The sequence below is a fragment of the Epinephelus lanceolatus genome, chromosome 17 (assembly GCF_041903045.1).
Source record: "Epinephelus lanceolatus isolate andai-2023 chromosome 17, ASM4190304v1, whole genome shotgun sequence".
Classification (NCBI taxonomy): domain Eukaryota; kingdom Metazoa; phylum Chordata; class Actinopteri; order Perciformes; family Serranidae; genus Epinephelus; species Epinephelus lanceolatus.
This window is the reverse complement of record NC_135750.1, coordinates 23,993,707-24,021,584: the sequence shown is the minus strand read 5'-3', so window position 1 is coordinate 24,021,584 and position 27,878 is coordinate 23,993,707. Positions and strand designations below refer to the sequence as shown.

Here is a 27,878-nt window from a genome sequence, read left to right as displayed (position 1 = left end):
TCATTCTGACTGATAATAATAATAATTCTGACATACTGTGAAACTGTGAAATTGCAACATTTTCTGAGAGGGTTGTTGTACTGTGAAAATGTTGCACTGTTGCAACCCTACATACATGACAATCATTTATTTTGTCATCATGTAAAATATATATTGACACATGCAATGTATGGTATATTGGTTTACTGTATATAAAGACACATTCACATACACAAACAGTATGGCTGTTGCATATTAGGTAGGGGCGGGGGAAAAAAGTGAGATAGCGTAGTATCATGATCTATTGTGTGGCAATATTGTATTGTTAGACGGACACTAAGTATAAATTTTTTTAAATTAAATTATTGATATTACAAATATAAATTAAATTTTAGGTAGCCTACTAGAATAGTATTACTAGTTGCTTTGAGTTGAGATGAACAGACTGTTACTTTATTTTATTCATAAAACTGTTTATGTTTGGGTATAATATGCCACTGAAACAAGGTAATAAATCACAATATATTGTAGTATATATTGCAATACTCAGCATATTGTAACAAGTTTAAAATTGCAATAGTATTGTATCACGACTTAAGTATCCTGATAATATTGTATCGTGGGGTCTCTGGTGATTCCCACCCCTAGTAGACACATGTTAACATACATACCTACAGATTGTTTGTTTGGATGCAAAATTGGTATTTTTAATTCTATAAATAAAATGTTTTTCTCGTCATACTTTGCTTGCCTGTGTCTTTTATTTGACTGAAGAAAAAACAAATGCTCTAAATGACATCAGTTCATCCCAAAAAATTACATAACCCATGTTGGATTATGATTAGAGTTGGTTCCTATTTTTTGCTCTAATCCTAAAAGGGTCTGTTCATTGCACCTGCCTCATTTCAGAGCCTTTTAGAACAACAGAGTACATTTCACTACTTAAAATGAATTATGTCAGACATACATATTGCATTACTAATGATATATTGTAGTAACATTGTTGGTGTATTATAGGATGGAAATGCACATTACGTTCCCTATAAACTGTGTCACTGTACTGTTGAGCTTCACAGAAACACATAGGTCTGTAATAGTAGTTAATAGTATGATAGCATCATGGTTTGGTCAGCCGACTCTGCAGCAGATTACTGCGATGCTCAGCTGAATCTGCTGACTCTCCCTGCCCCTGTTAGAAAAAAAAAATAAATAAAACTTGCGTCTCTGCTGAGTCATGCATTGTACCCTACAATAATGATATCAATAGTCTGGGCTGTCTTCTTTGAACCTGTGCGCTTTACGCGGTGTGCTGTGCGATGCTTCACGTATGTCAGTCAGTGTCTTTCTCCTCATCTTGAGCTCTCAGCAGCAGCGACACATCGGCAGGAGAGGAGCCTGCTGTCTGAGGCTGCGGGATCTGTCCTACATCTCGCCTTATGATGATTGCTGCGGCGTTTTTGGTGCTGTTAAGGCCGTACAGTATCCAATGTGTGCTGCTCTTATTGTTGCTTTTGCTCGGAACTATAGCGACTATTTTGTTTTTCTGCTGCTGGCATCGCAGGCTCCGTAATGGGAAACATCCAATAAAATCAGTGCTCTCCGGACGCACCAAGAACCGCGGTGAGTAACGCAGGCCAGCCGCATCTCCTCATCCTGACAGCTTATGTCTGTAACTGCATATTCTGGATGTATTCAGTCTGTTTTATATCATATAGCAAGCTGTAAAGTCTACCCATATCTGCAGTATGGGCTGTAGGTGACAACATATGCGCACTCATATTGACTGTGAAGACACAGAGGGTGTTATTAGTTTGTAGCTTAACATTTCTGTATTTATTATTGATCATATAACAGTCTATAGTTGGTATCTGCCATGTCATACTTGAATGTAAATGTTCTCATACTAACATCTGTTATCTGTCCCATAGTGGGCCTCCGGTCACATCATTTTCGATCAGAGGTAGGATGAACTTTTTTAAATTATGAGCCTGACTCAGTCCCCTGTGATATCAAACAGCTAGAATGACATCAGGAGTTAGATACGTGAACGCCTCATGCAGTTATGAGCTTCCAGAATAATACGAGAGATGCTTCACCCAAAAGCCTGCTTCTTTGGACTTTTACAGTTAACTGCATGACTATTTTAAGGACCGTGATGTGCGCAATGCGCATGTGTTACCATCAATAAATAATGTAGGAGATTCTGCAGTTTCATTCTTTGAGGAGAGTTGAATATCTGTACAGTGTTCTCAGAAAGGCATAGGTTAAATCTGAGGTGTAAGTAAGCCAGGAGAAAAGCAAACTATTTTATGATACATAGCCTAAGCTATTTACAGTATGTCATCATGTTTGATGCCAAAATGTGTTAAGTAGAGATTCAGCCGCTCTGTTTCCGTTTTACGCACTTTGCTTTCAAAATAAAACTAGGAAAATGAAGTCTTATTAAAATGCATGGAAAGAGCTTAAAACCACAACCACCTCCAAATAAATTTTTTTTATATCATGGCAAAAGCTGTCTTAGTAAACATAAGTATTTCAATAATTGATCTTCCTTGCAGGGTATCATTTATTTTTTAAATTTTCTGTAATTTAATTCAATCTAAAAAGGGGTTTGTGAAAAGTAATGTGGCACATTTCAATAAATTTTAAGCAAACTCATTATTTATTGATATTGAAAGTGCCATACACTGTAGGCCTTTGAGTTTTGTTACTGTATATTGCATTTGCATTTAATATGCCTAAAAATAAAACTCACTATACTAAAGTTATTATGTGAATCTCTGTGGTTTTGAAGTTCCAAATGTAAAAGTTTCAAATAGTTACCTTCCTTTGCAGGTTATGTTATTGAACCACAGGGCAATGAATCCCCACCGGCTCAGTACTGTAGCCGGTCAGGATTCAGTATCATGTTCAAGGGCACAACAACATGACAGCTGCTGAGCCTACATGTTGAAGAACAGTCTCCCATCATTACCTACAAAAATGTTCAGTGAAGGAAAACTATGTGTGAGATTACATAGTTTGTTTTTCCTTTTCCTGTCGTGATTGGAGTTGCTGACTCATCTTCCTCTAACACTTCTGACGCTGAAATCTAGGTCATATACTACAACAGTGCCTCCCCAGCCCGAATCACAATTAGTATTCATATTATGTTCAGAGCTGTTAATTTCTCTTGCCATGTCTGCTGACAGTATAATCTGTTCCCAGTCTGACATTTGCTCATGTTTCCCAGGGCTTCAGGCACAGTCCACATCACGCGAGAAGAAGCATACATGCTCGAGTGACAGAGGAAAAGCCCAATCTGGTCGAGATTCCTGAGAGTGAACCCGATTCATCGTCGACTCTGAGAAAACGCAAAGTAAAGAAGAGAGTCCTGCCAGAATTTTACCAGTCTGTACAAGTCACCCCCACACGCAAACCTGTAGGTATCCCCCTTTTAACTGTACCCATGAAAAATACTGATGCTATTTTTTGCTTGCTCCCCTCCACAGGGACCTCAGTGTGCCTTTGAACCTGGTGGATTCAGTAGGTTGCTCAAGGACGCAGGGCAAGTGTTTGTCTACACAGTGAAATCACTGCTCTCAAAGGATGCTCATTTATAGAGCCTACATTTGTTTGTTTTGTTTTAAAGGGTGAGATTACCCCCAGGTAAAAAAAATACATATTTTTCCTCTTACCTGTAGTGCTATTTATCAATCTAGACTGTTCTGGTTTGAGTTGCAGAGTGTTGGAGATATTGGCTGCAGAGATGTCTGCCTTCTCTCCAATATAATGGAACTAGATGGCACTCGGCTTGTGGTGCTCAAAGCGCTAAAAATACATTTCCAGAAATCCAGAAATCATGAGCTGGTTTCTCAAGATAATCCACAGACCTTTTTGTGAGCAGTTTCATGTAGGAACTATTTTCTTTCTACAAAACTACACCCACCAACCACATCACCAAGGAGAGGAAAGTGTGCATTTACTGCTAGCTCACCTAGCACCACTGAGCTAGCGAATACAGCTCAGTCAAGGACGACACCATTAATGTTTCATCTTGCACTGTCACAAGCATGAGCCTCTCCTCCATGAGTAGATGCACACTTCCTTCTGCACGGCGATACGGTTGGTGGATGTAGTCCGGTAGAAAGAAAATACACTCACTGGCCATGTTATGAGGTACACCTTGCTAGTACCAGGTTGGACCCCTTTTGCCTTAAGAACTGCCTTAATTCTTCGTGGCATAGATTCAACAAGGTGCTGGAAACATTCCTCAGAGATTTTGGTCCATATTGACATGATAGCATCACACAGTTGCTGCTGATTTGTCGGCTGCACATTCATGATGTGAATCTCCCGTTCCACCACATCCCAAAGGTGCTCTATTGGATTGAGATCTGGTGACTGTGGAGGCCATTGGAGTACAGTGAACTCACTGTCATGTTCAAGAAACCAGTTTGAGATGATTTGAGCTTTGTGACATGGTGCGTTATCCTGCTGGAAGTAGCCATCAGAAGATGGTACACTGTGGTCATAAAGGGATGGACACGGTCAGCAGCAATATTCAGGTAGGCTGTGGTGTTTAAACCATGCTCAGTTGGTACTAAGGGGCCCAAAGTGTGCCAAGAAAATATCCCCCACACCATTACAGCACCAGCAGCCTGAACCGTTGATACAAGGCAGGATGGATTCATGCTTTCATGTTGTTTATGCCTAATTCTGACCCTACCATCTGAATGTCACAGCAGAAATCGAGACTCATCAGACCCAGCAACTTTTTTCCACTCTTCTATTGTCCAGTTTGGGTGAGCCTGTGCGAATTATAGCCTTGTTCCTAGCTGACAGGAGTGACACCTGGTGTGGTCTTCTGCTGCTGTAGCCCATCTGCTTCAAGTTCGACATGTTGGTCTTCTGCATACCTCAGATGAAAGAATTGATGCTCACTGGATATTTTCTCTTTTTCGGACCATCCTCTAATATCCCTTGATAAATAGCACTACAGATGAGAGGATATGTATTTCTGATTTGGGGCTGCACTGTCCCTTTAAAGACAGATTCTATGTATACACTAAGTTAGGACGAACAATTTAACATTTCTGGAATAGGTAATCGAATTTTGCTTTAATTTTCTTTTAAAGCCAAATACAAGTTTGTGTCATTAGAAATATTTGTTCATTACCAGATGAAACTATAAATTTGGCTTAGATTCAAAGTGAGACACCATACTGTAGTTAAAACTCAAAACAACTTAATTAATCCCACTGGGAGAATTAGTTATGTCTCTAAAGGTTTCTAAAGGTGTTGCAGCTTTGCATTAAAAAGAAAGTAATATATATCTGGCATCAGCAGATCACTGAGCATAAAATCATTTATCTATATGCATCATTTGTTGGCCATTCTGTAGTTATCAGAGGGAGTGCACAAACATATATTAATATGTGTCAGCTGTGTATCATATGTCAGCTGTGTATCATATATATATATATATATATAAAACCGATTTCCAGTGTGAATGTCAAATGATAATCCTCTATTTGAACAGACTCAATGATATCTTTTCATGTTGCCTTATTGTAGTGATCTAAATTGACATGCTGGTACAGGTCCTCTCTAATCCATTCAAGTCTGTTAACAATTTACTATGTTGGCATGGGAACATATCCTCATATGGATCAACAGCTCAGCTCTTTGTTAACAAGAGTAAGGCCTTCAGTGATCCTTTCTGTATCTTTGTTTCCTCGTGAATTAGCTGCTCTGCTTCCAAACAGGAGTGTGCTCACCATCCTTCAGTTGCTGTACCGGTTTGTTTCAGATGGTGTCGTTAAAAAGTAATGTGTGGAAACAGACAGTGTAACATCTGACCCATGTATTGATCATTTTCTTCCTGGAAGGGAATGTATAAAAGTGCAGGAACAGAGAACAGAGAGCCGAGGAATCACAGGGCCTCAGCGGGACATGTGTACTTATGGGAACATAAGACATAACCACACTGGCCCCCTTTGGTTTGTCAGGTTTACTGTATGTGCTGCTGCTCTAATCTGAGAATATATTTTTCTTGTTCCAGAGAAAAGAATCCTGATCCCACACTCACAGAATCACAAAATCTGTGGGTGTTTCATTTTGAATGTCATTTATTGTGTCCAGAACATTAAAAATCCTTCTCTCGCTACTGTAAGGGCTGTAGCTATTACTGCTGTATAAAGTCCTAGTTTAGGACAAGACTTGACATGACAGTGATGTTTGAATTGACTGTGTTCAGAGGAAATTATTGATCTGTGTGAAAGTGTTGCAACTTGCTGCTTCCATTAGTGGTGTTGCATCACCATAGATAACGGGGTAGATAACAGGCTCAGTAACAAAACAGCAGTTTGGGGCTTTTTCTTACTGACATTGTGAGTAAACAGCATATATAGCAACTTGACCAGGGTTGTGTCAATATGTTAAAGTCACTTCTGATGATTCTAAACCAAATATTTTGTTGCCATGTGTGAAACAAAATCCACTAAAAGCTACAGTTGGTATCTTTTATGAAAAGTACCTTTTTGTCATATTTGCTGAAACGTTTATTGCATCCTGACAGCAGTACACATAGAGACAGATAATCTGTGGAACAAAAGCATGTTCCTTTGCTTCCTCCTAGTGCTTCCGATGGCATTTACAAAAATATACCGCACCTGAACTAAAACAACCAATCAGAGCTGAGGAGGAATTGATAATAAGGTCATATCAATTGCTGCTAATGAACTGCGCTCATACTGGGCAATACTGATCAAATATGAATCAAGTTTCTGTTACTGCATTACCTATTTCTCACCCCAGATGTTTTCAGAGACATATTTTAGTGTACTGTTTGGCTGTAATATAAGAGAGTTTGCTCCAGCCAGTGGGCGGTGCTTAATTTTCAGTTTGAATATTTTCAGTATGGCAGCTGGGTCACAAACATTCTCATTTTACAGCTAAACAGAACACTAAAATATGTTTCTGAAAACCATTTGAGGTGAGAAATAGGCAATATAGAAACACAATCTTGATACACATTTGGTAAGAGTTACCAACTACAGCTTTAATGTTTAAAATGATATTGATTTGTTGTGCAAGTGAAATACTTAACGTGGCAGTGAGCAAAGATAAACAATACTCTGCCTGTCAATATTGTTATTCTTATCATACAAATGGCAGAGGAGTTTCACATATTACTTTAACCACATGAAGAATAGCAACCTGAAAATTTATGGAATCATGAGAGCTCGAAGATGTGCTGAATGTGAGGAGACTTTAATATGTTATAGTCCTTCATATACTAGCGCAGGCCTAGATTGGTCTACCATGCATCATTCATGATATATTAGCATGTGTAGCCTACACGAAACTGTGCAAAATGAATAATCCAGAGTGTTTGCCTTGTCTCAGTGAAACCATATTCTGTGTTTTTAACTTATAATCTCTTTGAATGACCCTGACTAGTGGAAAGGAATCACTGACTACTTCACATATTCTATTCACAGCAGGTCAAGTGGTTGCAGTCTTGTTTTCAATTCATGTTCAACACTAAAACACAGTGTGCAACGCTGATGAATCTGGTCATAAATGAAATATTTTATATATGCATCTGGAGGTGATATTTTAATGTGACATTTACTGAATAAGAACTGCACATATTTAAAGTATTCTGTCAGGGCTTGATCACAATTTTATTTTTCACTGATAACCTAGCCACTGTGTTTTCAGATTTTACTGACAATGATATTCAGATAGGTGACGGTGATGCCCTTATGTCCATTTTTTAACAGTAACAGCTCCTGAGCAAAGAATACTAGGTGTTAACAAAGAATAAAGAATTGTGTTCATCCCCTATTGGAGAGGATAAGCCCTGTATGAAGTGAGGGGACGAAGGGCCTTTAATGTTTCAGCTTTTCTTATCCCTGTACAGTTTGCTTCTTATATGAAACATACAGTTATTCCTATAGCAGCCCAACTAATAATTATTTCATAATAGGGAGCATTAACTTTCCTTGAGTCATGTAGTTTTTTTCACTTTTAGTGGTAGGAATTATGAATAAACTTTCTAGCTGATAAAAACTGCAACACTAAGCTGCCCTTTCGGCTCTGCACTTTTTATCCTGATGAAAAGGCTGCTTATATTAACAGCATGTTGCTTTTTATCAGCTCTGACTGAGCACCAGGAACAGATTTTCACTACTACTACCATTTAAAAATAGAAATGATTTTCTGCACCGTCAGAAGCTTTTAAGTTCATCCTCCATCTTTGCATGTATGAAGGTTTACCTTTTAATAACATCAAGACAATCCTGCAGAGTCATTCCTTAATGTTCATTAGTATGGGAGACTGGGTATGGTTTTAACAGGACCACTTTCACCAAGAGGGGAGAACCTATGAGTCATTAAATACATTTATTGTGTGACCACTTCCTTCCTGGGCTTGCATGGGAAACTTTCATAGCTGTGTGAAGAAGTATTTTACAGCAAAACACTGATTTCAAGATATGAAAGTATTTTTCTGGGCCAAGTCTATGTTTAGATTATTACTGATACTGTTAAAATTGGACTTATGTAACATGTATTTAGATTAGAGTGTATACTCTTTAATCTTTGGGTAAAATGTTAAGAATTTCACCTTTGTTCATTTCATATGACCATACAGCTACAGCTAGCTAAACAATGGCCAACAGGGGTGGGGTTGTAACACTTTTTTGAAAAGTGTCACAGCTGACCTCAATGGTAGCTAAACATGTTTTATCTTTCTATCTCACTCCTTTTTTCAGCACGTCAAGGGAGTTGGTGGAAAACTGAACTTCTACAGTCATCAGATAAAGTGAGGCAGGGAAAGACAGTAAGGTCAATCCTCAAAGAATACTCTATGTGACGCTGAGCAGATACTGCAAGAACTGAATCAACACAGCTGCCCCTGTGTTATGGGGTGCCGTTTGTAAAGTGTCTCACGCTGAAAATAACATCAACATTTTGCCACATTTAGCTTCAAACAATGTTTAAAAAAGTATTGTGAATTTTTTAACATCACCTTTTACCACATTTACAGCAATATTTGTTAACTTAGAAATATATTAAATAGTTAAATCTAAATATTAAATGTGGCACCTAAATGTTAAATCTAAATATTAAATCTAAATGTTAAATCTAAATGCTAAATCTAAATCTAAATATTAAATCTAAATCTAAATCTAAAATCTAAATCTGATTTTAGATATCATATAGATAGATATTAACATGGGTGTCTGCAGCGCTTTCTAAACACTACCAATGGCACTAACATGACAATAGCAATCATTTTACCGTCCCTGTTATATGGCGGCTGATCTCATCCTCTCAGAGGGTAATGAGCTCCCAGACATCACTATTTTCCCCAATGTGCAATGTTTTTGGCTGATGTTCTACTTTTAGTTCTTTTAGTTAGCTGCTAACTGCTATTAGCTGCTTTTTAAATCTCCAGGGAGTAGGTTACACATAATACATCGTGAAAACATCACACCCGTCCCTTCCATGGGTCCATCCTGCTGGCTGTTTCTTTTACACGACATCAATTGGGCACTGTTTCGACCTCCACTGCCATCATACAGGGGACATCCCTCTGCCCCCCGATTCTGTGATAGTACCTTTGAAAAAGAACACAGAGGAGGAATAATAGCATGGCATTCCTGCCTTAAACACTCCTTGTATTTGAGAGCAATTAATTGAAGAAGTTGGAAACATTGCTATTTGTAGTAGACAGATAAGGGTAATTTGGGTCAAATTTGAGAGCCCTTATACAAAAAGTTACAGGTGCTAAGACAAAAAGTGTTACAACCACACCCGGTCTCCCCTACTTACCTTTCAGGATCATAGCAGTCTGTATTATGTTGCATTTCCCCTTTAAATACTCTTTTATAATGAATCAAATGAAGCGTCATTATACAGGTATTTTGTGCCTCACCCTTTTCTCCATGTGTTTACTTGCATTTGTTCTGTTGCTCAATCCCAGGTGTGTCAGGGTGCAGCAGGACATTGCAACAGAAAGTCAGTCACTCCTAATTTTCTGTATTGGGATTGTGTTGCAGCAGGTTAGAAAGAAGACATCAAAGATTCAAGAAAGAATAATCTGATACAATCCCCACGAGGATGCGTTTAATGGCATTAAGAATTTTCTTATTTGATTTTGGTTATATTGGTTTAAATTTAAACCTGGTTAAACCTATTTAAACTCGGTTTAATCCTTTTTTTGTGCTCCCATGGTCCTCCCCATCCTCTCAGGTAATTAGCTCAACATATATGGATGCTTTCACTGCATCCTGTGTGGATAAAACCCATCTACGGTCAGTTATGTAATTGCATCCAAGGTCCACTCAGCAGTCTATTCTCAGTGGGTATTATGTACATCTGTTGTGAAGCCCCCGCCACGAGAAACTGTGGCAGCCCTTGTCCTCTAATTACCCCCGCGTTTGATGTATTTGTAGCCACCCAGCACCTTTTGTGCAGGGATGGCGCTCTAACACCACCGTCGCTGTTGGTAGCTGCTGTTGTTGGCTACCGGGTATGACGCGGAGACACATGCAGGCTGCTCTCCCATCACGGTCCAGCTCTGCCTCGACTGCGCACAGCGTACCATCCTCTCAGCCCTCTGGAGATCTGACATCACCTCACATCCTTAATGCTCCGATAAGGAGACGAACTCGTGGCCGGAGCATCCCTCAAAGGGCGTGGCACCCTCCTTTTTGGAATTGACGCACAAAATGTGTGACTGAAGGGTGGGAGGCTAATAACGCGCAAATAGGATTGTTATTCTTTTTCTTCCAGCTGACAGCTCTCCATGTATACAGTGGTAAGTCTTGTTGTTGACCTGGCGGGGGAGCCAGATACTATTGATTTCACATTGCCTTCATTTGGTTCAATCTTTTTATTGTTATGGATTATTGCGAGTCGGCGGCGTCCTCACACCTGTGCTCGCATTACGCACTTTGACCCGCGATGGTGAGAAAGAAAGAGATATGTTGCGTGTTATTCCTGCGCTGTGCTCTTAATCATTTTAGCTGTGTGTGTGTGTGTGTGTGTGTGTGTGTGTGTGTAACCAAGACAAGCATTGTTCCTTTTCCTTATCCCCGTTTTCTTTTGTCTCACAGAGCTCCAGTTCGGGGAACCCTTCCCTGCACTGCTCCATGTCTTCCTCGGCGGATTTCTCAGACGAGGATGATTACAGTGCGAAATCTGGGTCGGCATCACCTGCACCCGGGGACACATTACCCTGGAATCTACCCAGGCACGAGCGATCCAAGAGGAAAATTCAGGGAGGATCCGTGCTGGATCCGGCGGAGAGAGCCGTGCTTAGGATCGCAGGTAAGGGGCAGTCTCCTTGTTGTCCGGTTATCACATGGTAATGCGCCGTGACGAGAAAAACAATGAGCGAATATGGGGTGATATACGGTGCACAAGCTGGCTGCATGAGATTATAGCACTTGTTAAGGTATATCTCCCCCTATAGCATACCCACAGTTTTATTTAGGGACATAGGGTCTACATTTGTGGCACATGTGACGGTATTTTGGTTTTGCTTTTATTTTGGATATGATATATTTAAAAAGCAGCTCTTATTTGTCTTTGTTTTTCATCAAATCAGTGCGTAAACACCCATTTGAATACATTAAAAATGGATTATCACAACATTAGTCAATAATTAACATTGCGCACGGTGTCTGATTCTAATCTGGATTTATTATTTACTGTCTTCTTTACTTTGCTTTGCCATTTGTTGGATAATATTGTTTATTAATGTGTTAAAATATTCCCCAAAAGTTGATAATAAAAGTCAGGTTGGTAGAATTAAGCAGATGAAATCACATAAATCCTTCTGACTTGGAATTTAAGTTTGTTTCACTTTTGATAAAATGCTTGGATGACTGAAGTTTTACAGCACTTAACTGTGTTATAATGAGACTTTGACTCTATTTGATGTTGTAAAATCGATAAAGGGGGGTGTTGTGGGCGCAGTTTGGCACCTTACTGTTATCTGTGTGACATCAGTGGCAGCTGATGGGCCTCTGTGAGCAGAGACACAGATATAATATCAAACAGTGGTCTTGTAAATCTGCCAAAGTTGTCTGAAGTCTCTGGCAGGTGGAGTACAATGAAAAAGATCGTGGTCCATGTTACGAGCCGGTACAGAGACGCCTGACAAGGAAAAGCGTTTATTATTACACACTGTAAAAAGTAGGCGCTCATTCAGTCTGGTTTTGATACCTTATTTACGCACTCATGCGATTTCGTGCGTAATTGGGTTGGACTTTTGGAGATTTAGCCTCTTGTGTTAAGAGACTAGGATTCAATTTTTATTTTAAGTACATTTAAGACTTATATTGGCTCAATGGAGTTTATAAGTCAGACATGTTTTGCAGCGCAGCGCGTCCGGCAGTCCTTCCTATCAATCTGGTGAACTCCAGGGAGGAAGTGTCGCCTATTGGACAGAGCGCAGACAAGGGAGGGATGTAGGGCGTTTCCTTCAGTGCAACAACAGCGCCGATCACTCTTGAGTCCTCAGCACATACACATGCACACAAACACACACATACATTCACATACACACACACACTGACACACACGCTGTGTCCCTGTCCGCCGCTGGTGAATGTCCAGTTTGTGGAGCCCGGGTTATGGCTCAGTACGCACCGCAGGGTTATGGTCTCTCGGACGAACAGGAATACCTCCAAGCCTATGAGGATGTTTTGGAAAAATACAAAGGTAGGATCGATGCTGATTGGATCTTGTTTAGGCTGTTGGGACGTTGGAGAAATTGCCTGATTTCTGTTTGACAGCTCAGTGACTGTCAGCCTGCCCCCACTCTCTCTGTGGTGACTGGCTGCTCTTAGTGTCTTTATCCCTGCAGTGGAAAAGTGGGAATATTTCCTGCATGACATCACAATTAGGCTGCATTTTAGTAGCCAAGACAAAAGCTTTATTATGATTTTTTTATGATCTTATTAGATGAGAGGATTGTTTCTCCTGTTGAGCAGTTATATGGAAATACTGAGCTTGAAATATGTCTGTCAGACCAGATAATTACAGCTTTCTTTGTCCTCAAATTGAGAGGTTGACATAGAGAAATCAAATCTGTTGTTGAGTAAATCATGCTGTCATAATATAAATGATCTATTTGTGTATTTTTAGGGTGAATATCATTGACTGAACACTCCTCAGCTGACCTATGTGGTCTCAAGGCAGGCAGGACAATGACATAGCAGGGTGAGGCGTTAGCTCATAGCTCATGTCACTTCACATAGCTGCTCCTTTTAGGTCCATACATCTCATTAATTATACCAAATCCATCACACATAAGAGGTCCACGTTATTCAGCGTCCCTCTGACAGCTAGAGCTCGCTGACAAAAAAAATCATTCACATGCACTCTGAGGCCAGGCCTGTGGAGATCCACTGGGGCTGAATACAAACTGACAGCAGCGGTTTTAACTCCCATGTCTCCACAATAGAAACCAAAGTAAAACAATAAATGGCATAAACTGTGCAGTGTTGTGCTCAATGGTCTGCCACAAGCGTGTTCTCTCAGCTGTCGAGCATTGTAGCCAGCAGGGCCAGTCAGCTGTGGTATAAGGCTTAAACTCCCTGATTGGGCTCTAACAGGATCATATGATGTAGCATCATTAGAAATCTGTAGCTGTTGTCTTCAGGCAGAGGAGCTGTGACTCACAACTGATCAGTTTTTACATGTTATATATTGAGTTTTGGGGATATTTGATTCCCTGAGAGTTGAATAATGGACTTTTCAAAGAAGGGTAAGGCTTTGTTTTGTATTTCATTTGATAATTTCAACAACAAATTTTGAAGTTTATGGAAGCGTTGCAGCCTCGCAATAATGCTACTGATTTTTTCCTGTTTCTCAGAAGCAATCCTGACTCCATTTAATGTCTTTTTCTCTTGCTCGTCAATACTCCAGTCATGAATAAGTGATCATGGTAGAAACTGGAGATCAGCTAATCATTACTTCCAGCAAATTCACCTCCAACCCCCTGTTTCCATCAGCTTTGTGTATATCAGTCCTCTCATGGCAGGAAAAACATTCCAGCTTTGACCATTAAGGCAGAAAGAATGTATCAACATTTATTTACTAGAGTTCAGTTAAGGAGCGATGTTAACCAGTTCATAATTCATTTGCAAAGTTGCAGGCTGTTTGTGTGAGAATGGATGAGTGAGATGACGATTTATGCATTAAGATTTACAAAAACAAACAAAAATCATATCATGTGAGAGGACAGCTTTAGAAGGTTAAATCGTAGTCTGTAGAAGTTATTGGTATGCAGTGTATTTGAGTATATCTGATTAATTAAGGCTCAGAAAAGTATGTTCACATCTGTGTACATCTTCTACTTTCTTAAAACAGCTTAGTTCTTAATGTAATACAAAAAAAGTTTGTTTGCTTCTTCACAGCCATGATGTTTGTCAGTAGGGCGCTGGCTAAGTGCTGGAAAAATCACTGTTGTTATTGTCACTTTAGTTTTATTTGCAGTTAATAGGATCACCCAGAGCCCCGAGCTTCAGTCCATGTGATATGTAGAGAATCACAGGGAGACATTTTCGTAACAGAATCATCAACAGTAACCAAACAAACACAAGCAAACAGCCAGTGGCCCAGTTATAAAGTGGGAAACAGGACTGTCTTTGTCTTGCCAAATCAAGATGTTGCATTGGATCATTTTCATATGCATTTACCTTTGATAGCAGATGGACTGTAGCTTATTGTTATTGTCTGTGTCTGTGTTGGGAGCTTGTCACTTGATGTATTTCAGTCATCAAGCACTTCTGAGGTAATGTCAGCTGACAGTTTGAGAGAAAACACAGTCACTGTAGGAAGAATATGTCCAGTCTCCATTGTAGGGAGTGAGTAACACCACCACTGTGACCTTTGGTGACCTCTAACCGACATAAGTAAATTGGGAAAACCACAGAAATGCTGGATGAAGTTCTGAACCGCGTTGCTCAGAAATGTGAGTTCAGGAATTTTGGTGACTAAGCATAAATAGTACCATTGACTGGGAGCATGCATGTTGTTCTTGTCGCTCCAGCTGTAAGAATGCCACGCTAATTAGGCATTAGAGTTAATAGTACACTTAACAGAGGATTTGCTGTAATTCAATGCAGGCTTTACAAAAGAGTGTAAACTCGAGGAATGAGTTAAAGACACGGTTTCTTAGACGCGCACAACAGTTAATGGCAGTGGGCAGCGGCTGTGTGGGATCACAGTGTTCCAGCAGAGCCTGCTCGGTCAGCCATCAGCATGAAGGGGCCACTGAGTTTATCAACAGTTGATCATCCTCTGACATCAAGACAGATTTAATGGATTAGACATTTGGTGGTTCGGTCAGCTCTTCTTGCAGTTCATTTTGTTTTTAAGATGCCATATGGTGTGAATTGGTTCGTCATATTTAAGTATGACACATTTATAGAGTTGAACCCATGTAAACACATCTCTGCAAATAATACCCCAAAATATTTTAATTCAAGCTGGAGAAACAAATTATTTTCATATTTTTTCTTTCGTTTTTCTTGAAAATTGTGTCCAAAACTGATCTTAAGAAGGACTACTATGATAAAAACATTTAAATAAAATGTATTGCACATTGCACTAGCTAAAGCTATGTCTGTGTAAGGACACTGCAGCCCATGAAATATTCACTAGGGATGGGACAATATATGAATTAAACATGAACCGCCATAAAAACCACTCACAAAAAGTTGATTGTGTTGAATTTCTATCATGGGAATAATCGTGAACATCATGTCCAGCAGCTTCCAAAGAGATTGCCAGGCGACCAACAATAATAGAGACACTGCCAAACAGGCTGCAAAAAACACAAAAGATCTTAATCAGCACAGGCATATTACATCAAAAGGTATAATGCTATTTTAAATACATGAAAGGCCTGTTGTTGTTTTTTAAGGTAGTTTGTTTTTCACTTAAAAGTATGCTCATTAAAAAAATATGTTTTATATCTGTGATGCAATAAAAATATTTGTGTCTTAACAAAATGTAAGTTTTAAAGTGATTCCAGTATGTTTTAATGTCATTTTAAGAGTTTGAGAGCATATTTGGATGATTATTGATACAACATGAATCACAATTTTTAATTTCCATACTGTCTCATGCTTAATAGACACCCAAAAATATGTTTCTGCTCAGTAACATTAACATTAAAACATTCATAAAGCTAATTTTCTGAGCATAATATGGTAAAAAGGTTTGATTTATATCCTTTATCTGGGTGCTGTTAAGTAATCTTCCTTGAAAAGACAGACATGAATATAAGTAACTCATAGACGTATACAACCTATTGACTGTTTTATTTCTTTAAGAAGCATCACATGACAGACAGCCATACACAGCCAGCACAGAGCCAGTCTTTAGGATGAGATGGGTGTGGTCATTGCAGTCTGCATTATGACTTAATCTCTCATGACAAGCAGGATTTCTGCAGATACATTAAGGACAGGTATAATTATTCAAATCAACCTCCCACACTTGTATCATCTTGCGTTATCAAACACAACATGGAGTGAGAGAGCATTGTGGTTTTTGCACAGTCATTGCCTTTGTCCATCCTCCTGGGCCGTGCCCAGCCCAACCCCTCTGCTCTATGTCGACAGCCCACTCATCACATTCAAATGGCCCAGCGGCCCACACACACACAGCAGGCTGCCTCTATGGAGACGGTCTGCTACCGCACAAAAGACACTTTGTTTTTACGAGAGCAGCACCCAAGTTCCAGAGACTTGTTCATGTGTCAGTTTGATGGTAGTGACACTCCTTTTTTTCACCTTTTCATTCAATGTCAAGGAGCCACACTTTGAAAGTGGTCTCTGCCCACCCACCTCAGCCCGCGGATTAACATTCCACACTGAATATTTTGCATGCACAGTTTAGAGCCCCCAAAAATGGAGCACTAATCCACCAACTTATACTGTTCAAAAACAATAGGAAAGGTGCTTAAATTAAACTTAGTTTTACAGGTCAGTTAATCATCTTAAAAGGAGAAAATACACAAACATATTACATGAAATCAAAAGTCTTGAAATTTCTTAAATTCATTCTGTAAATATGAGGCCTTAAAAGTCATTTAATAGGAGTTAAATTGGTAGAACAGGCGCCCCATGTACAAAGGCAATGTTCTTGCTGCATCGGCCACAGGTTTGATTCTAATCCGCAACCCTTTGCTGCATGTCATCCCTCGCTCTCACTCTCTTTCACTCTAAATGGTGTCCTATCTAATAAAGGCAAAATGCCCAAAATAATCTTAAAAAACGTCATTTGATAGTCTTAAATTAGAATTTGTGATGTCTTATTTGCCACAAACTAATTTCATTTGTCCATCTTTTAATTTGTTTTTGTCAAAATGAGTCAAGTTCTTCTGCATGAAAGTCCATGTCTGATGTGAAAAATCTTATTGAACCTAATACTGTCTTTTTACTTCATTGCATTTACCTTTTGGCAGATGTAGATTAATTTTACACACTCACAGTAATCATATTCCTACATAAAACTTACCTCCGTACAGGATCACATATATACTTACCTTTATATTTAACTTTAATGCTTTAATAAAACATAATTTGTCCAAAAGTCAGTCTTGAATTTGGTTTAAATGATCTTGAAATGGTCTTAAAAACATTAGATATTACTGTCTGTCACCTGTAGACACCCTGGTAGTAAATAACACAGCCAACCAATGATTTTTCACTGTAATTAAACAGTTTTTATTTAAAGCACGTGACATTATATTTTTATTTCCTCATGAAGAGATTATCAGAAAAAAAAATTTGGGCTTGGTATATTATTTATTTGATAGCTGGACAAATGGAACGATATGGTTTAGCAAGTCTGTAAACAAAAATTTTGATATAATAATCACAAGGCTATCTAATTATTAAGGGTCAATTCACAGCTACCACAGCCAGAATCCTAAGTGCTAATGAATAATTAAGCGCCTTAGATTTTTTTGATCCAACTCCAGCTTCACTTGGTGCTGCCTTATTTCACAATAACGTTTAGCAGCAGCTGCTCGTGGTTTTAATTTACAGGGTTTCCCCACAGTAGATGTTTCCTCAGGTCACTTTACATCTGAGATGTTGTTTTGCTGTTATGGTCCATCAGTTTGTCAAGATTTTATATGAAAAACAAAATGTTAGAAAACAAAAACCTTCTACAGTAAATGCACCGTACTTATGCTAAACCATAATATTGTTGTTGTGGCCAAGCCCTTATTGATCTAATCAATAGACTTCATTGAAAATGGGTGGTGTAATCCAAACCAGCAGAGCTCTCAGAGAGCTTTTTACTGCTCCATCAGTCTGTAGCTACAGAAATATGTCTGTGTTTTAGTCACATATTCGTGTTACATTCATCATTTAGATATATACATGCCCTGTCCCTCTGGAATATATGTAATTAATTGAAATATAACTTTAACGCACTCCCATGTGTCTGCATTAAATGTGCGTCTGAGTGTGATGCCTGCTCACTGTTTTATTTCAAATGTTGTATTTACGTATATGCTGTCATGGTGATAGGAAGAGCAGCATGACTGAATCTCATTCCACAGCTTTGCTTAGCTCCTCTTACCATGAGATCATCCAGTGTGTCTCTGTCCCACCCCTGACTCATGCTCTGTAGCCTCTCCTCTCTCGCTCCGGCAGCACCACCCTTCTTTCCCGATTGCAGCAGATGCTGGGAAGCAGTCCCACACCAGCAGTAGGAAACAGATTTCTCCACTGTTTCAAAGGTGGCCAGGAAATGAGTGCTTCCATCTGTTTTTGCATGAACTCTAAAAGCCTTTCACTTTAAAACCATTGCTATAGTCTCGAGAATTGTGTGATACCAATCGTGACTTGTGAATAGAGCGATCAGAGAGGGAGAGCTGTGTGAAGATACAGATAAACATGACGATTGCAAATGCTTCCATACAGAGCAAGAGAGGTCACCGATTGGTTTGATTAGTATGAAAGTAATGTGACATGTCACATACTATGGCCTTCACTATCTGGACCCAGTTGAACACCTATTGTAGATTCTGGATGGCCGTGTTTGACAGCACTCCTCACCACTGTCATCAAGCCCCCAAATGAGGCAACATCTCTTAGAGAACTTGTTTATCAGTTCAGTAGAGTTTCAGAGACTTGTGCAATAGATGTCAAGAATAGGGATAGACCGATATGGATTTTTTAGGGCCGATGCCGATACCGATTTTTTTCCATCACCCTTAGCCGATGACCGATTATGGACTGCCGATTTTCTTGAGCCGATATTTGGGGCCGATACTGCTTTTGCTCCCTCAATTTACATCAAAAAAATGACACAATGATAACAAATATTACAGGTCTCAAGTTTAAAATAAGAAACATTTATTGAACAGTAAAAAATACTAAAACAAGATGGAAAGTTGAGGTAGAACAGGTAGAATATTATTATTATTATTATTATTATTATTATTATTATACATTCAAATAAAAAAAAGAGTTCAGTGCTCTTAAATATTCCAGTAATGCCTTTATAAAATAAACAAATATTTAAGCTGAAGCATAAATAAAACAACAACTACTGTACACAGTAGGATTCGCTGCGTGTGCGCTGCAGGGTCTTCCGGCAACACAGAGCTGCCCGTGGATGCCTGTCTGTAAATCATGCCAGGGAAAAATAAATACGCAAACCCGCGTATCGTGTATCGGCCGATGCCGATACAAGTAAAAAACTCAAATATCAGCCTGATATATCGGCCGGCCGATGTATCGGTCTATCCTTAGTCAAGAAGCACTGGAGCTTTCTGGCAGGTTGTGGTGGCCTAGCACCTTATTGAAACATTATTTTGGGTTGCTGAATTGGGCTGGTCAAGAAAAGCTCTGCCTGAAAACGATGAATTCTCAAAGACAGTTGCTTTTAGTAGTTGTTATGCAAACGTCAGCAAGTGGAATGATTCCAAAATAATTCACCATGAATGAAAAGTGTAACTTGATCTCGTATTACATCGACATTTTTCGTAAAACTTAACATTTGCTGTGTCTCAAATCGCATAATTCTGTACTTACACTTATTATTTTGAGTGCATAAGTGTGTTCACACTGAGAAGTATGGAAAAATGCAGTGCACTATGAGTACCCAGATGGTGCACTCAAAACAGACGAGAAGTTGAGAGTGGAATTATGGACACTTCTCGCCCTCAATGGTCGCCATCTTGGCTACGTAGCGGAAGGGGAAGGACCACTTTTCAAACTGGAAATAGCGACCGAGGCTTGTGCGACCGTGAACGTCGCTGCATTGTTCAAATTCACGTTTTTTGCACTAAGCACCACTATACTGTTGTCGGGTATAAGGCAGCAGTATGTTTACTGGGTTAATATAGCAGTCTGTAATAATTTGGTACCGCGAACAATAACGCGAATGCTAATGCTAGTTTGCTAACTAGCTAATTTGCGGTCGTCATTTGGTTTGAGACAACACTACCCTGTCGAAATTTGCACACTACGCAAGTAAGTACATAGTGCACATAGTATACTACATAGAAGTATACTAACGGAAGTATGTTTTTTGAGACACACCTATTATTTTGTTATATTTTTAAGTGAATTTCTGCAGTTTTTGGCCTTTTTGTATTTTTGGCAGTTTTCAGCAATGATTACTGTTTTTTTTAAACAGAAATCTGTTGATGTTGAATCTCAAAAAATGTTTCCATGTTAGCTTTGCTGAGACGCTGCTCAAAACGTTCCTATGATCATATGAAATTTGACTGCACAATATTGTAAATTTGGTTGGATCTGGCTGCAGCAGTGGCAGAATTTTTGGACAAAGAAGGACAAACACAACAAATGTGCTGTGAAAAAAGGTAAAATAGAAAAAAAAAATGGCGATTGTGATTTTAAAAGTTACATTCATCAGCACATGTGCACAGAAGAAAACAAATCCAACCCCTGCCGTTATAAATGCATAAAGTATTTATTCAGGATTCCCTTTAAATCCTGATACGGATTCTCCGTAATCTGAGTGAGTCTCTGGGGAGGAAAACAAGATTTCCTCACATGCACAAATACTCACTCAAATGTGCCAGTTGCAGCTGTTGCACATATGCAGGCTTGTAATGGATTGTCAGCAACTGTGTGCGTGTGTGTGTGTGTTCATGCTTGTAGTGTGTATGACAGTATGTCTCATTAGCTGTCATTATGCTTCCTCCTTTCCTCTCCTCGTCTTTCCGGAGTGCCTTTACAGTGATCAGTGCTCGTGCCTGAGGGCAGCTTCACCTTCGTTTACCGTTTGCTTTTGATCAAGGGTCGTACAGTAATTCAACTTCACATGTGGGGAAATGAGTATTACATCCTCACAACCAGAAAATTAATCTCTTGATTGATACAGTCCTTCTTCCGTGTATGCTGCCTGTTTCCTCAGAAGCCTACTTTGCATATATCACCACACAGGCACTCAGACATTGTCTTTGTTTCTTCATTGCTTTGTCTAAAGCCTGGAGGTTAAATCAAACACTGACTGGAAGGGCTGCTTTAAGGCTTGGCAACCTGTTTCAGTTACTGAGTTGTTCCAGTCACATATTTCACATGCTGCCCTGCCCTTCTGAGACTGACTGACTGTCTGTAGTATTCTCACTCACAAAGAATGGCAAAAATGCACCTGCAAGTATCCCCCCCACTTATCTTATCATCGCACTTGTATTTTTGTTTACTACCTATCCGGATACCATGTTCACAGCATGCCTATTATAAGGCAGTGAGAGAGGGTAGCCATATTGAGCTGAGTCATCACTTCAGTGGGCCTCTGTGCGTAACAAACCCCCAATGCGTCATCTGACAGTGGTTGAATAATAACATTAGAGGTTGCTCTAAGTAGCAACAGACCATTTTTGATGTACTATTGGCATTTTTATACTTGATAAACATCTTGGTGTTGTCACTGTGAGCATATTAGCATGCTTGTGTTAGCATTTAGCTCCTTAGCCGTACAGACCAGCTGTCATGGTTGTAGACCTGTAGTTTGTGTTCTAAACGAAAAGGATTGTGACACATCAAATTTTAGATCCAGACCTAGGCCTGCTCAACGAAATTAATTTGGGTGTTTTCACATCTGATACCGATACTGGGCTGATACTGACCTAAGTAGCTGATGACAGTGAGACCAAGCTATTCAATTCATTTCTGTTTATGTCTGATTACACATGCGTACACTATGTCATGCCTCAGCAGCGAGCCACGAGGCTGCAATTTGTTCTTATTTTATGCAGTTGTATCTTTGGCACGGTCACATGTGAGCAGATGCACGCAAGTGACCATCGCCTGCCGAGAATGTGGGCAGTGCAGGGTGTGATGCACATGAATCGTTGGCTTGTTAGCTAATGTTAGCTAGCTTGCTAATAGATACAGTGAAATATGATGTTATTGGTACATTGTCCATATTCTTAAGTTACATGCCTGTCTCCTGGCTCACTGCTAGCCAAGCAGCGTCTCTCATGTGGGGTTTGATGTCATGGCCATACAATATCAGTTGGTGAAACATGGCAACCATTTGTGTCTCCTCTATACTCAACTTTTTGCTATTGGATGAGGCTGTGACTTTGCTGGCTAAAGTTTGCCAGGGTTTAACTCCACGTGATGCAGAGATGTGAATCTGCTCTGCCCCTGGAGCCAAATGTCTTTTTAGCTCTTTCACTCACATTTAATGGAAGTGAACAGAAGGCGGATATTTTGTGTTAATTTTATCCATGTGCCCTTATACTGAAATTTTAATTCCTCTTTATGTTTTAATCAATGTTGCATTTAAAAGGGTTGCACTTGAATTGAAATACTTGGTAGTTTTTTTGTTTTTTTTTTTAAAGATATTTTTTGGGGCATTTTTTAGCCTTTATTTGACAGGACAGACAAGCGTGAAAGGGGGAGAGAGAGAGGGAGTGACATGCAGCAAAGGGCCACAGGCTGGAGTCGAACTCGGGCCGCTGCGGCAACAGCCTTGTACATGAGGCGCCTGCTCCACCACTAAGCCACTGACACCCCTGGTAGTTTTAAGTTAAGTTTCTGATGCACAATTTATTACTTAAATAATAAATAACACTTCAGCAAATGGGTATCTATGAATGTGCTTGTTGCATGTTATGTTACAGAGTTAGGAAAGGAGTGTTTAAGTCAAGCCAGATGTTGCCTAAAAGAATGATAACAGTCACTTCCACACAGTGAGGTATGCAGCTTATTTATTAAACACTGGTATCTGATTGGCACTCAGTTTCGGTATTGTTTATGGCATTAGAACTGAAAATGTTGGATCGGTGACACCCTAACTGTTACAAGTACTGAGAGAGGGAACAATGTGCTGATGATGGGTCTTGTGTAAGTTTTGTGGCGCGGCAAACTTTTTCCATATTGGATGCTTTTTATATTTCCTGTTTGTGAGCAGGATCAGATGTTGCTCTGCTGTGCAGGACACTCATTCAGTGATCAGAATCAGAAATACTTTACTGATCCCTGAGGAGAACTTGGGATTCGTTACAGCTGCTCCGATGTAAAGATTAGAGAATTATAAAAAGCGATGGTTTCAGTGGTTCATATCCTGTCAGTAGGGATAGACCGATATGGATTTTTTAGGGCCGATGCCGAGACCGATTTTTTTCCATCACCCTTAGCCGATGACCGATTATGGACTGCGGATTTTCTTGAGCCGATATTTGGGGCCAATACTGCTTTTGCTCCCTCAATTTACATTAAAAAATGACACAATGATAACAAATATTACAGGTCTCAAGTTTAAAATAAGAAACATTTATTGAACAGTAAAAAATATTAAAACAAGATGGGAAGTTGAGGTAGAACAGGTAGAATATTATTATTATTATTATTATTATACATTCAAATAAAAAAAAGAGTTCAGTGCTCTTAAATCTTCCAGTAATGTATTTATAAAATAAACAAATATTTAAGCTGAAGCATAAATAAAACAACAACTACTGTACACAGTAGGATTCGCTGCATGTGCGCTGCAGGGTCTTCCAGCAACACAGAGCTGCCCGTGGATGCCTGTCTGTAAATCATGCCAGGGAAAAATAAATCTGCGAACCCATGCACGTATCGGCCGATGCCGATACAAGTAAAAAACTCAAATATCGGCCCAATATATCGGCCGGCCGATGTATCGGTCTATCCTTACCTGTCAGTGTGTGCAGTTTCAGAACTTTGTTATTCTATCATGATATGTTTACTTAGATCAAGAACACAGTGATGTACAGTAGACATGTGTTTCAAAATCTGTCACTGCTATGCAATAGACAGCCTTGTACTCAAAACAAAGCTAAGGTACACACACGCATGCCTTTGCATTCTGAGCTGGTTGTGACACAAGAGATGTGAAATGAAAGCTGTTCAGCAAGAATGTTTAGCGAGTCCTTGTCATGGGGCTGGAAGGTCCAAGGCTTTTCAGTTTAGTCTTTATGTCTGTTTTGATTCCCCTCCCATACGAGGTCAAGAGGATTACACTGGCTGGATTTTGATTGCTAGGACTTTTTGACTCTGCTCTGCTCAGAATGGGAGGATATTTTAGGCATCCTGACGTAACAAGACGCCAAAGGGTGTCACCGCTCCCCTGTGCCAGGCATTCTGGGGAAAACAACAATTTATCCGTTCTCCTGTTCATGGAGGCGTGAGAAAATCTAGTAATGAAAGTGTGAAGTGCTGCAGACTGTTGCATTTCCAAGTCTGGCTGTGTGTTGTCGCAGGCAGTTTAGTGCCATTCATGCAGACGCCCAACCAGTGCCCTGAATTTCCAGTTTTTGAAATCAATACTGGCTATCCTAACATCTAATAAACATTCATTTTGGGATGGATAAATCACATTCACAAACCAATAAGACCAGGAAAAAGACTTTCAGTCCATTTCCACAAATACAAATAGATTAACTCCACAAATTCAACCCAACCACGAGCATTGTCTTCATCAGTCATATTTGTTGTATGTAAGGAAATGAAAGACGTCACCTAAGTGGTACAGATTATGTGGCCTGCAGTTGCAGGGGCAGTGTGGTTTAGGGGTAGGGCTATTTATAGCACATGCACATGTGCTTTGCTGAGGTCTACAAATAAGTGTCTCAGGAGCTCTGTGCTGTCTGTTTAAACGCTGCAGTAGACTTTTGGATAGCACTTGGCTCAGACTGTAGACAGGGTCACGAAACGTTTCCTTTTATACAAGACTGGCTGCTGTGTCATGATTTTTAGTGTTTGCTGTCATTCTTAAATAAAGCAGTGCACTTGAATGCCCTCAAATACTCTGCAAATAATTACAGAAGACTGTACAGTGAATGACAAGTAATACTTAATTACTGCCAGTTTAACTTCTGATCATGGTGTTACTTAGGGCCGCACAGTATATCGTCCTTTTTATGGTCATTGCGATGTCAACTTGAGCAATAAACTCATTGTGAAAGACTGATATTGTCGTGATGGATATTTTGAGTTAGTTGAAAGAGAATATCAGTGAAAAAACACTTTAAAATGTAAATATTCTTTTTTATTGTTGCCTTTTGTTTCTTAGTTCAATGTTCACTTTGTTTAATAAAGGAGTGTTGGAAATTATTACCTTTATTTTTGTTAACGAGCAACAGCAACAAGCATGCTGTGACGTGAATTTCCCAAGTGTGGGATCAATAAAGTTTATCTTATCTAATCTTATCTTATCTTATCTTTTTTGTATAAGTAAGTAATGTCGTTAAAGAGATATTCAAAACCTTATCACATATTGCATAATTTTCTCATATTGTGCAGTGTAAACTTTCACCTCTTCGGGAAGCTTTATTGGCTAAATTTTCTTCACAGCCATTAAGGCTTAAATGTCAAGACGTTAAAATGTAATATGAGACAGAGGTGGTTAGTCAGGCTCTCGTGATCCTTCAAACATCAACCCATTAAAGTCAGAGGTCATGAGCTGCTGGTTAACATATTTTAAAGTGTTCCCAAACCTCAAGTGGACGTGAATCTGAATTTAAAGTGAGAATATTAAAATATCATAAGAAAATGTGTGTGTTATCCCTAAATACTGAAGTGTTCCTGGTAAAATCATACTAGCTCTTTTTGTCTATTCTCACGATGTGGAGGATTTCACAGTATAAGCAAGCTATTACAATTAAATAAACATCACATATTTACTGTCATCAAGTGTGAGATGATGTGTTAATGTTATTATTAGAAAAAAAAAATCCCCGAGTATAAAACCAGAACCAAAATAAGTTGGTCACTCAGTCACTGTTTAATTTGCACCTCAGCAGTTTCTTTATAGCAGCCATGTCTGTGCTCCAGGCTTCTGCAGAGACGTCTTAATACTGTGTGAAATACTTTTTTCCCTTCAACTGAAAAGAAGTAAAACTAGACCCTGGATTCGAAACTGGCTAAGAAGTTAAAATGGATGTTTTTTTAATTCAGGTCCTCTGTGTTTTGGGGCTCAGTTTTTGTTAACAGTAATGTAGTTTGTGTTAAACTTGCAGTTACATGCCAGAATTACCTTGCTAGAGATGCTGTTTTGGCTTGCTGGTGAAGCTGAATGGGTAATATGATGTTAAATAGACATATGAAACAAAAAGAAATCTAAATAATGAGACAGGATGCAGATGCAGCTTTTCAGTAATAAATAACCTATCTGCATGATTAGCTGTTGTACCAGTTTTATGTAAAATCAAATATGTGTCAGTCTTATAATCGCTTAATTTATTAGATGTGATAAGTAGAATGAAATTGATTGAGCTGATAAAGTTGTGCAGCATCAGGAGAAAAGCTCATATGGTATTCAGTGTGACATTATGCCATTGTTATTGTTATGGTAACAGAGCTGTTTCTTTTCTGTCTGATATCTGATCTTTATTAATCTTTACAACTGCATTCCTGCTCTGACCAGATAGTGTACAACTACTGTTTTAAAGGTCAGTGTCTTTCGGACTAATAACAAACCAAAGTTCAAGTTCACTTTTTATTCGCATAAGATCCTCCAGAGGGCACCATAAACACACACCCTCATTTTTGGGAGGCACAGGTACAGAAATAACCTGTCTCATAACATATTCAAACCATCTCACTAGTGCTGCTTCAACATGAAGAGCAGAGATGATTGAAACTGGTTTTCACACCACCTGACTGTGGCTGATGCTGATCTGAGTCTGTTAAGTGGGGCTGTTATCCGTAATCTGCGCAGTATGTGAAGTACAGTTATTGCTGACCACGTCTGCTAGCTGGTTGACGATGCCCTCTTTCATCTTCCGTCTTTTGCTCTGAGCTGCAGAGTTTCCTGGAAAGCTCAGCCAATCTATATTAATGAGTTTTCTCTGGAGAGGTTTATATATTATGCAGCAAAGAGCTTAGATACAGGCATTACAAACCAAATTGGAGTCCTACTGCAGACTGCATTATTCCTGTAACTCAGCTGCGGAGTCACAGGGACAGATCAGCAATGACACAGCAGCTCTGACAGACTGCTTTCTGCAGGGATTCTTTTATCGACGAGTGATGTTTCAGGAAGACTCGGATGTGATAGGCTGATGGGCCGCTACCTTTATGTGATGTGTGGCCTCATGTCAGATCTTGATCTAGATGTGTGGATCATCACACAAAATAATTGTCAGAGCAACCCACTTTCCAATTCTCTGCAGCTTTTACACACGCACTATTTTTAGATGAACTAATTGTAAGAATCTGCAGAGAGTACAGTCACAGGGCTCTTAAGTTACCGCTGTTAGTCTGGAAATGCATGTTTCAGACTTATAATTCAAAAGCCGACAGTATGTTAGAATAAACTATGGCAGCAAACATCAAATGCATGGGATATGATGTCATTAAGAACTCTTAATTGTTATCTGTTGAGTTTACAGACATCCATACTTTCTGATAGAGTAAGGC

The 27,878-nt window shown here is 39.3% G+C and overlaps 1 protein-coding gene across 24 annotated transcripts in view; it reads left to right on the top strand.

Moving 5' to 3' along the window:
- The first annotated feature begins 1,217 nt into the window (after positions 1–1,217).
- dst (dystonin) overlaps positions 1,218–27,878 on the top strand; it is a 140,151-nt gene continuing 113,490 nt past the window's right edge. For 19 of the 24 annotated variants that reach the window (XM_078160562.1, XM_078160581.1, XM_078160561.1 and 16 more), the window contains exons 1-4: positions 1,218–1,599; positions 1,908–1,939; positions 3,212–3,400; positions 11,091–11,304. In XM_078160562.1, coding sequence (XP_078016688.1) covers positions 1,416–1,599; positions 1,908–1,939; positions 3,212–3,400; positions 11,091–11,304 — 619 coding nt within the window. In that variant the 5' untranslated portion in view covers positions 1,218–1,415. The other 5 variants (XM_078160575.1, XM_078160572.1, XM_078160573.1 and 2 more) reach the window with 5 other exon arrangements.